General features: G+C 38.0%; 1 protein-coding gene across 6 annotated transcripts in view; it reads left to right on the forward strand.

The window, feature by feature from the left end:
* rasgrf2b (Ras protein-specific guanine nucleotide-releasing factor 2b) overlaps nucleotides 1–12298 on the forward strand; it is a 140739-nt gene that overhangs the window by 52899 nt on the left and 75542 nt on the right. For 5 of the 6 annotated variants that reach the window (XR_012405901.1, NM_001128233.1, XM_009301771.5 and 2 more), the window contains exon 2: nucleotides 9146–9252. Coding sequence is in view for 4 of the 6 variants with exons in the window: in NM_001128233.1 (NP_001121705.1) it covers nucleotides 9146–9252 (107 nt within the window). In the remaining 2 variants the exon portion in view is untranslated. Of the gene's footprint in view, nucleotides 1–3520; nucleotides 3693–4466; nucleotides 4490–9145; nucleotides 9253–12298 lie in introns of those variants that run through there. The other variant, XM_073950394.1, reaches the window with a different exon arrangement.

Raw genomic sequence — 12298 nt, forward strand, 5'->3', positions numbered from 1 at the left:
AGTTCGACTTTCATTATATATTTTATTGCAGACAATACGAAAGCAACATTTTTCATGTTTTGTCTGGTCAACTTCATCTTTTCTTGTCATTCAGACCTGCAACACATTACAAAAAAGTTGGGACAGAAGCAGTTAAGCACTAGTGATCAGGTATATTGGTTAAATAATTATGTGGTTTGAAACAGGTGATGTAATTATAATTAGTAAATAATTATGTTGTTTGAAACGGGTGATGTCAAAAGATGATTGTAATTATGATTTGGTACAAAAGCAGAATCCAAGAAAGGACTAGGCCTTTAGGACCAAAGATGGGCTGATAATCATCAGTTTGCCAACAAATACGTGACAAAATGATTGAAATGTGTAAAAAAAACAAAACAATGTACTTCAAAGACAGATAAAAACAGATTTGGATATTTTACCTTCAGTAGTGCATAACATATATAAAAGATTCAAGGAACAGGGTGAAAGTCTTAAGCTGAACAGCCATGAATTTTGCTCCCTCAGGTGGCACTGCATTAAGAATTGTCATTCATCTATAAGTGCATGGGCTCAGGAATACTTTGGCAAACCTTTGTCAAGTATCACAATATGCAGTTACATCCACAAAGACCAGTGAAAACTGTACTGTGCCAATAAGAAGCCCTATGTTAACAGTGTCCAGAAGTGACGTTGACTTTTGTGGGCTCAGGGATAGACCATCACACTTTGGAAACTTGTACTGTGGTCAGATGAATCAGTGTTTCAGGTTTTTTGGGGGAGAAATAGATGCTGTGTGCTCTGGACTAAAAAAGAAAGATCATCCAGACTGTTACCAGCAATAAGTCCAAAAGCCATGATCTTTCATGGAATGGGGTTGTGTCAGTGCCCTTGGCAAAGGCTGAAAAGTACATTAAGATTTTGGGGCGCAATATGCTGCCTTCTTTTCAGAAGGAACAACCTATGCATATTTCAACAAGACATTGCAAAACCACATTCTGCACACATTACAAAGTCCTGGCTGTAGAGGAAGAGTATACCGGTACTTGACTGGCCAGCCTGCAGTCCTGACCTATCTCCTATAGAGAATGTGTGGCGCATTTTAAAGCACAAAATGCGTCAGTGAAGACCCTGCACTTTTGATGTCCTTAAGACTTGTTTGCAGGAAGAATGAGACAGAATTACACCTGAAACACTTCATCACTTGGTGTCTTCAGTTAATAAACGTCTTTTAAGTGTTGTGAAAAGAAATGGCAACAATATAAAGTTGTAAATGCTTGACTGCTCCAACTTTTTTTTTAAATGTGTTGCAAGAACCAAAAAATAAAAAAAATAAAATAAAATAATAAAGGACAGGGAAAACATTAAATAATGTTGTTGTCTGCAATGAAATACAAGTCAAAGTAATTTTAGAACTTTCTTTTTTATTTGTGTTTTTCATACTGTCCCAACTTTTTCTGATTTGGGGTTGTACTATAGTGTGACAGTTGCCACAATGTTGGGTTGAAGTAGATTTGCTGGACACTGAATCCACCCTCATTTGGTGCATTTAGATACTTAAGTTTTATCAGTATACCAAGGTTTTTGTGTATGTACTGTGAGATCAAAAGTATGCCTGGTGCTGATTTTATCCTCTGTTTACAAGCAACTTAAACACCCAGAGAGGAGTGAGGCCGTCCAGAGAGGCTGTCAGCCTGAGAGACTGTAAATAGATCTAGGGAGGGTTACATAAGGCCTCTCATGACTGTCTGTGCTGGAAAACGCTGAATGCTTAATCCCTTGAACTTGACTTCAACTGCAGTTTTGAGATTATATATACTGTATGTGCAAAATATATACTGTTCACACATGCACATCTGTAAACAAGCTGTCTGATACAAACAGTTCTTTATACAGTATCTCATAAGTACATACTGCATGCATGCCTATCACAAACAACTCAATCATTTGTGCTGTATTTTGTCTGCTTCTTGTGAGTATAATGATGACTCAAAAAGCAACATGTTGAGCTCGCTTTGTTTACTTGGACAACCAGCCAAAGTAGCTTATATTATTTGAATTGATGTGAGGTAAATCGACTCAAATAATTTCCAGACTGGACTACCTATTGCAACTCTCTACTAGCCGGGCTCCCAGCTAACTCTATCAAACCTCTTCAGATTCTTCAGAATGCAGCAGCACGAGTGGTCTTTAACGAACCTAAAAGAGCACATGTCACTCCGCTACTCATTCGTTTGCACTGGCTGCCAGTTGCTGCTCGCATCAAATTCAAAGCAGTGATGTTTGCTTACAAAGCGATTTCTGGCTGCGCCCCTTCTTATCTGCTCTCACTTCTGCAGATTAATAGGCCGTCCAGAAACTTGCGTTCTGTGAATGAACGTCGCCTCGTGGTTCCATACCAAAGAGGGAAGAAAACACTTTCCCAAACGCTCGCGCTCAATCTGCCCAGTTGGTGGAATGAACTCCCTCACTGCATCAGAACGGCAGACTCACTCGCTGTCTTCAAAAAGCGACTAAAAACTATTTAGTCTCCACTTTTCTTACTAATATGTAACTCCCTCTCTGACTCCTCCACTAACTACAAAAAAAATAAATAAATAAATGAATAAATAAATAAATAAATATTACTAATGCTTTCCTTATTAGACTTTACACACCTGAAACTTGCCTACAGCACTTTTTCATTGTTGCTCTTATAGTTGTGTAAATTGCTTCCTTGTCCTCATTTGTATAAGTCGCTTTGGATAAAAGTGTCGGCTAAATTACTAAATGTAACTGTAAATGTAAATGCAAATGTTGGATACAAAAGCAGTCACAATATGTTCTGCTTGCTGACCTCTTGATTGTATTTAAATGCATAACAGTGTCCTAATGAAATAATAAAATCTGCTGTTGATTATTTATATGTCTTGGACATATATCCCATTGGGTTGTAAGTGTATGCTAATTCAGGCTCCAAGGGATGGAAATTATAAGCTTTCAAGCATTTAGACTGTGATTGCTTTGTCACTGTTTCATTTGAGTGTTTTTTTTTTTTCTCGAATTGACGTTGATTTTCAAAAAGGCCAAACTTCATCTCTTCTATTTTAAGCAGATGTCAAGATATGATCAGTAATGTTTCTGGAGAAGTTTGTCTGCCTTAATGCAGTTGATATTTCATTAATAATGGCTTTAAAGCAGCAAAGTGTTTGTGTTACACAGAGCTGCAGTAATAGTTCATTCCCCTGTATAAACAAGGCTAGGTGCTTCTAATATTGATGTTGTTTATTGTTTGGCTGTTCAAGAATGAGCCAGACTGTATTGTTAGGGAACTGTCAAATAAGCTGTCTTCTATATCTGTTTAAATCTGAAATTTACTATATTTTAAAAGGATGGTCCAGAGTGTATTTTGCAGGCTTGGTTGTGTTTATAGGATGCAAAGCAATGTTTGCTCATGCTTCATTTGTAAACGTTTTATTTTTTTTTTTACATATATCTTACTTTGATTATTTACAGCTACTCAGCTAACATTAAAATGACTGTCATATTTCCTAGTTCCTCTGAAAGGCCGGCCTCAAAAGGCTCTGATTGGTCTAATCGGCTCCATGTCACCAGGAAAAGCGCCACGTCCATTTACGCCTCTGCTAGCATGAGCTGTCTCTGCTGTATAAATACTGTCAGTCAGTGTAGCCATTTCAGTTTGAGCCTGAATCAGACAGAATGTGTGAGCATGTGTAAGTACTATGAAACGTTCACATATCTTTTGCGAGTTGGGTATTTGAGATGTAGAAAGCAGGAAAAACGGCTGCATAGAGAGACACTGCAGTGCTGGAAAAGCTTGTGGTTGTGTACAGGGGTTTGACAGATAAATATGCATTTGCAGCTAATTTTTTAACTGTGCAAAACAGCATTTCCCATTGTTTACATCCTTGCTTACGTCCTTGCCACAACATATCGTTAACACTAGAAACTATGAATGTATAGACCAATTTTAACAAATGAAATATTTACAGGTTGTGGCTCACAATCCACAGCTACTTCTATTATTGTTAGAGCAGCACTGAACCGGAACAGATTTTTGAAGCTGTTTTTTGTCAAATGTTTGCTTTTTTTTAATATATTTCTCTGCAACATAATTCAAATTACATTGTAAGCACTTCTCTTTTTGTGTCGTCTCCTTCGGATGCCCAAACAGAAACAGAACAAGCTCTGTGGAGATAGCAGCGTTTGGATCGCATTTTAGCTTTCTCTGCTATAACATTACAGTGCCTATTATGAAATCTCAATGCTAATCTGTAGACTTTAATATGGAATTGGCCTCCATTTGCAGCTATAACAGCTTCAACTGCTCAACAGCTTTCCACAAGGTTTAGAATGGTGTTTAAAGGTGTGTGGGATTTTTTTTTTTTTTTTTCGAAAAGCATATTTGTGAAGTCAGGAACTGATTTTGGATGAGAAAACTTGGCTCACATTTTCTGCTCTAATTTATCCCATATGTGTTTTGTTAGATTGAAGTCAGGACTCTGTGCAGGTCAGTCATTCTCCTCCTTTCCAAACTCTCTAATTCATGTTTATTTACCTTGCTTTGTGCACTTGTTACGCTAAGTTGGGAGAATGATAATGGCATGCTGAAGCATTAGGACTCACTTTTACTTGGACTTGTGGTGAGCTCACACAGCATAATTTTCAAAAAATGTTGGGTTGTTGTTTTCACAATGCATGACTATCTGTGGTAGCATCCAGTTGCTTTTTCTGTTTACAGAAAAAAGCTAAACTTCATGCAAGAGTAAAATGGTACTCTGCAATAAGTATTTTATGCATTAAGTAATTTGTAGCACAGTGGCTCAGTAGCTCGCACTGTCGCATTAGGAGGGATACGAGATCAGGTAGTTCTCGATAACTTCCCAAAAATAGACTGACAACTGTGCCAGTGTTTACATAATAGGTCTTTGCAACTTTTTTTGTTACATGTCTTGACTGTGGTAGGAAATCGAAATACCCGGGGAAAACCCATGCAAACATGAGGAGAACATGCAAACTTCGCTCTGAGAGTTTTGACTGGCTCAGCCAGTGTTTGAACCAACAACCTTCTTGCTGTGGGGCAACAGTGCTAGCCACTGAGCCACCATATCGCCCGATCTTACACTTAAGGAGGGAGCAGAAAGGATGGATGGGAAAAATAAAAGTTGAGGAATAAAGTTTAGACTGGATATTTATTTTAAATTTGTAATGATCCGATTGGCTAGTTAGTTTTTAGTGATAAAAATCAGCTGCAGTCAACCCTATCATGTGCTCCTTCCGAAATTAGTTTGTGAAACTTTACTAAATGTTATTGTTATCACGCTCTTTTATTGGTTGTAAGCTATCGCTGATGTGTTTTTCAGTCTCATTTCAACATGATGGCTTTGAATCGTTGACAGGTCCAGATATTTAGCATTCCAAATATTTCACGGACATCAGCAACACATTGGCAATTGTCTCACATCACATCTTTGATAATTCACACTGTGCGACTGTCACTTGTGTGAACAAGCATCAGCTTGCCTCTGATTTTGGGTGTTTGTCTGTGATTTCATAAAACTCGTGCTAAAATGGTGCAGTTTGAACTCTGCATAAGGCACCAAGCCCAGTCTCTGAAAAACAACATCACATCGTAACCCCCTTTCTATCAAACTTTACACTTGGCACAGTGCAGTCAGGCGAGTACTATTTTCCTGACAACCACCAAGTAACAGTTTCAGCCCTTGAAATTGTCAGACAGAGAAGTGTGATTCATCACTTCAGAGATCACATTCTGCCTCTAGAGTCCAATGGCGTTGTGTTTTATACTCCTGCATCTACTGCTTTGTATTGCACTTTGTAATGCAAGGCATGGGATGTAGCTGCTTGGCCATAGAAACCCATAAAGCTCTCTATGCACTATTCCTGAGCTAATCTCGAGTCCACATGAAGTTTGTCTATGTGGTCTTAATGCAGGTCTCGTTTGACTCCGAAGAAAAGTTGATGACTTGTGCTCGCTGTACACCTCAATGATCCTACTCTGTGAGTTTGAAGCGGCCTAACATTTCATGGCTGAGTTGCTGTTGTTTACTGTTGCTTTTAATTTGTTATTCCAGTAAAAGTTGACTGTGGAAATTGCACAAATGGACTTTTTGCACAGGAGGCAATGCTTGAATTCACTGATCTCCATAGAGCAACCCATTCTTTCACAAATGTTTGTAGAAGCAGTCTGCATGCATAAAAACCTGATTTTATACACCTAAAGTGATTCGAACATCTAAATTAAATGTTTAAGGGATTGTCCCAAAACATTTGGGACAAAACAAAACAAAGTAGTATACAGTGCTCAACATAAATAATAAATGAGCACACCCCTCACAGATCTCTATTTTAAATTATGTTTTCTTCAGGATGTTTTACAATAATATTTGTGCATATACATTAGATTAGTCAGTAGCAAAAGCAAAAACTAATCTCACAAAAAAAAAAAACAACTTAAAATCAATTTCCAAAAATTATGACACAAAACTAAATATTTTAGACGAAAATATAAAATAACATTTTAATAAACAGGAAAAATCAGGAGAAGTCTTTTTTTTTTACAATGACTTTTTTTTAATTTAAATGAATTCTCTTTTTATTCCTAAAGATGTTTGGTGATCAAACTCTTATTTTAATGCGTATAACTGTTTAAGAAAATTGTATTGTTTAAATGCACCCACCATTATTCCTTATATTTCCTGAGAAGTGGATAAAATATATGTTTTCAAAATGGGGTATACTCATTTATGCTGAACACTCTAAATTTGTATATGTCATTTGTATGATGTCCCATTTTGGTGTGTGTATCAAATTCAATTTACAAAAGCTACTTTATACACATAGATATGGCATTTCTGTGTGGAGTTTGCATGTTCTCCCTGCATTCGCATGGGTTTCCTCTGGGTGCTCCGGTTTCCCCCACAGTCCAAAGACATTTGGTAGATATGAATTGGGTAGGCTAAATTGTCTGTAGTGTGTGTGTGTGTGGATGTTTCCCAGAGATGGGTTGCCGCTGGAGGAGCATCCGCTGCGTAAAAACAAGCTGGATAAGTTGGCGTTTCATTCCGCTGTGGCGACTCCGGATTAATAAACGGACTTAGCCGAGAAGAAAATGAATGAATGAATGAATAATGGGAAATGTTCATTCATTCATTTTCTTTTTAGCTTAGTCCCTTTATTCATCTGGGGTCGCCACAGCGGAATGATCCGCCAACTTATCCAGCATATGTTTTATGCAGCAAATACAGCCGCAACCCATCACTGGAAAACATCCATACCCACTCATTCACACTCATACACTACTTCCCGATTGCTTGCATTTCTTAATAGAAAAATGTTTTGATGGTGAATGTTACAGTTGATTAATTTTCAACTGCAAGAGAACGTACATTTGCATTTGAATATGACTGTTCCCATGCGTGCCTTTGTATGTATGTGCGTGTGTGAGTTTGCGTGTGTACGGGGTTTTGAGTTTGAGTGGAACAGTAACTTATAATAGGAGGTAGAAAATTTTGTATTTTATTCTTTTGTTGTTTATTGTTTTTCTACATTTCCATGTTATTCTTGTCATAAAAAGTTAATCTAAAATATTTATACTAATTAAAAAAAGCAATAAATAAGATCAGTCTCTACTAAACAATGGATATTAAATGTGTGATATTCTAAGTGTGGTCTTCTATACCGTGTGAAGCAGCTCATCATCGTGACTGAACACACACATTCTATAACCGACTCAAAATATGAATTTTCCCTCAGGTCATTATGACAAAAGCTGATTCAACTGCTCTCACACCTGCTGTTCAGCGGTTGCGTGTGTTTATTTGCATTGCAGATGGCCTGAAACCGTACAGTGCTTAGACTCTCATAAACCTGTATGTCATTTTTTTTTTTTTTTGGACAAATTTTGTGTGCATTTGTGTGTTGCCAGTATAAGCTTGGTGTTTCTGTCAGTCTGTAATGCAGAACAAGTGCTCTGATGTGAATATGTAAAAGGAGGCCGTTTGTGGTGTCATGTGCTGTTTTGTTCGTGGGAGACACTGTTTAATTTAGGCACAAATAAGGTACAAAATAATGCCTAAATCCCTTAATTAATTGCTTTTCTTTTTCAACAATTGGTTTGTTCTTGTATAAATATTATATAACCTAATTTAAACTCTGTTGAGAGTCTGCTTTTCTAGTAATAGAAATTAAACAGATTTTAAATTAAACATTGCATTTTGTAGAACATCATTCATATCCCTTTGGCTTAATCCCTTTATTAATCAGAGATCGCCACAGCGGAATGAATCATCAACTTATCCAGCACATATTTTACACAGCTAATGCCCTTCCAGCTGCAAGCCAGTACTGGGAATCACCCATACACATTCAATTGTACTCATACACTCCGGCCAATTTAGCTTATTCCATTCCCCTTTAGCACATGTCTTTAGACTGTGGGGGAAGCTAGAGCACCCAGAGGAACATGTGGAAAACATGCAAACTCCACACAAAAATGCTAACTGACCCAGCCAGGACTTGAACCAGTGATCTCCTTGCTCTGTGGCGAGAGTGATAACCACTGAGCCACCATGTTGCCCTACTTTGTGGAACATAAAACACCTTTTTTTTTTACATGCGGTATTGGTGAATTGGGTAGGCTAAATTGTCTGTAGTGTATGAGTGTGAATGAGCGTGTATGGATGTCATCCCAGAGATGGGTTGCAGCTGGAAGGGCATCTGCTGGTTAAAACATGTGCTGAATAAGTTGGCAGTTCATTCCACTGTGGTGACCCCAGATTAATAACGGGACCTAACCGAAAAGAAAATGAATGAATAAATGATTTTTCCTCTTTTAAAATTTTTACTTAATTTTTTTCTATAACCAATTTATCTGCACTAGTTTTATCGTAAGTTATTTTAGATAAGCTCCAGATTTGGCTTCAGTACTGACTAATATAATGTATATGCACATAAAATATTGTATAGCTTTCTATTAGAAGTATTAATTTAAAAGATAGATGTGTGAGGAGTGTACTTATATATGCTGAGCACTGTAAGTCTTCAACTTTGTGTCCCTGTATACCACATATACCTGTACACACACAGGGAGGCAGGCTTGTACTGTAGGTCCCTTTTTAAAATTTGTTTCTGTCTATTTTTCTAGCAATATTTCCTTGTGGTCTTCGGCCATGATGGACAGAAGCCTCTGGAGCTACGGACGGAAGAAGAGTCTGACTGTGATGAATGGGTTGAAGCCATCCAGCAGGCCAGGTAATGTGGCAGTGCGTGCCTTTTTTTTTCTTTCCTGCTCAATGAAGGATAATATTTAGCCGCGCTAAAGAAGCTTTTCTCTCAGGCTGAAAAAATGAAATCATCATAATAAGAAAGAGACACATCAGAGCGGGTTAAGTCAAGCGCATTGTGCATTTATCCCTGTCACAGCAGAGCAGCACAGCAACAAATAAGCCACGCTGAGGTTGACAGCACTGTTGTTCTTCTCTCCTCGGTGCTCAGACGTGCAGCCTAAGATAAAACTTCGCAGTCAAGTGAGATGTTTTATACATCTCATCTCCAACAGACAAACCTCCAAAGAAAGCTTAAACCGCTTTATTTGTTGTATCACAGATCTGCCTTAGAGCAAGACTGAATATTAAGCTGTAATATCAGACTGTGGAAACACAGTTGCCAGAGGCATCATGCACCTATTTTTTGCTTTTTAAGATGCAACATTTCCGTCTTCTTTAGTGCCTCAGGCAAGATAAGACTTTTTAGCAACTTGAATACTTTTAAGCAAATAAGAATAATACTTTTGCGGTATTCTCAAACAGATTTTTAAAAGTCATTTTAGAGATTGGTTGAATTTGGGCAGCCGATTCGAATGTTATCACTGGATTGCATCGGCGTTATCAGTGGTTATCAGCTATGGGCCAGTAGCGGCCTTCTGCGCCTACTAGTTACTAGTTAGCCCCAAGTAATAACAGCGACAATTGTTCATTTAATATAAATCCACACAGTGGCGAAAGTTCAACTATTTTGAAAATTGAACGTGCTGTGCGTGTGAAAAACAGCTGATGGTGGCCATAGCTAAGGCAAAAGGCATAGGATTGCAAGTTCAGAAAAGTATTTCGATAAAGGAAGAAGCATGTGGGTTTTGGATGTAAAATGTGACTAGCCCTATAAAGATATAACCTGAGAGATACAGTAAAAGCACTGATCTATAAAAGGTAAGTAATTGCAAGCCAAATGGAGCGGTTACAACACACAATTAAATACATATTTTGCAAACTACAGAAAACGCTCCATTAGTTCTGAAGGGAAATGCGTGTTCATGTTTTACTGGATCCGGCACATATTTCTTATAAAGAGTACCATATATTGACAGTTTTCTTAGTTTCTATTTCATACATTCTTAAGCTTTTGTATATTGGTTTGAAAGTCTAACATTCTTTAGCTGATTATGCTACATATTTTAATAGCAACAAAATACATTTATAGTAAATACACATCATTTCTTCTTCTCTGAATCTATACCTTATATTTTCATGAAATTATTTCTTATACAAGTCATTGTTTCTAAAGCATGTCCAATCTTTTTGATAAATTAGGTTTCTTAAAATAACACATTCATTTGAGGACTAAAATTATTGTGCAAAATATTATTGTACAACAAAACTACAGGGCGAAACGGTGGCTCAGTGGTTAGCACTGTGGCCTCACAGCATGAAGGTAGTTGGTTCGAGTCCCGGCTGAATCAGTTGGCATTTCTGTGTGGAGTTTGCATAATCTCCCCTCGTTAGTGTGGGTTTCTTCCAGCTGCTCTGGTTTCCCCCACTGTGCAAAGACTTGCGCTATATGTAAATTGAATAAACTAAATTAGCTGTAGTGTATGTGTGTGTGAATGAGTGTCTATTGGTGTTTCCCAGTGCTGGGTTGCAGATGGAGGGGCATCCAATGTGTAAAACATATGCTGGAAAAGTAGGTGGATCATTCCGCTGTGGCGATCCCTGATGAATAAAGGGACTAAGCTGAAGGAAAATAAATGAATGAATGAATGAAACTACAATTACTCTGTTTCCATGAATTGATTTTTAAACATCTGTTACATTCATTTAAAGTATTGCAAGTACATTATATGTAATTGTAAATACATTACCTAAAAATGAAAAGTAATCCCTTACTTTACTTTTTAGCAGAAAGGTAATTTAAGTACAGTTACTTACTAACCTCCAACTGTATGTACCACAGTAATACATAAATAAATACTTCCAGCTGGATGCTAAAAGAAACATAGCAAACATAGCATTAAAAAATATTGCTTACTATTAATTTAATTATTCATTAGGTTGAGGAATATCATTCATTCATTCATTTTCTTGTCGGCTTAGTCCCTTTATTAATCCGGGGTCGCCACAGCGGAATCAACCGGCAACTTATCCGGCAAGTTTTTACACAGCGGATACCCTTCCAGCCGCAACCCATCCCTGGGAAACATCCACACACACATTCACACACACACTAAGGACAATTTAGCTTATCCAATTCACCTGTACCGCATGTCTTTGGACTGTGGGGGAAACCGCAGCACCCGGAGGAAACCCACGCGAAGGCAGGGAGAACATGCAAACTCCACAAAGAAACGCCAACTGAGCCGAGGTTCGAACCAGCGACCCAGCAAACTTCTTGCTGTGAGGCGACAGCACTACCTACTGCACCACTGCCTCGCCGGTTTGATGAAATGATTAAAACTGAAATGATTACAAATGATAAATGATACAGTTAATTTTAAGCAATCAATCAAATGCAATTTTATGTATTTTTAGGTCAGCAAGGGTGGAACAAACTAGTCATTTCAGATGTTTCTGATGTTGTTGTTTTTAGGCACCTCAGCTAAGACACACACATACACACACACATACACACACACACACACACACACACACACACACCCCACACACCCCACACACACACACACACACACACCCACACACACACACACACACACACACACACACACACACACACACACACACACACACACAAATACACGTAATAATCTGCAGACACAAAAACCCTCTGAGATTTAGTCCACTCTCATGGTGACACTGCAGAGGTTTATACTTCTTATACAGATTTATGCTCAAGCTGCAGTGTACATTTGTGTTGCGTCACTAGGAAGATGGGCTGAATCTAATGGATTAGTGGGTTCCCCATGAGCAGATGTGCCTCTGAACATCTGGACAGGCCGTACTGGCCTTCAGTCAAACAGGCTGACATTGTTCATCTAAATGCAGCTGGAAATAAAATATGGACAATACTT

The sequence above is a fragment of the Danio rerio genome, chromosome 5 (genome assembly GCF_049306965.1).
Source record: "Danio rerio strain Tuebingen ecotype United States chromosome 5, GRCz12tu, whole genome shotgun sequence".
Classification (NCBI taxonomy): Eukaryota; Metazoa; Chordata; class Actinopteri; order Cypriniformes; family Danionidae; genus Danio; species Danio rerio.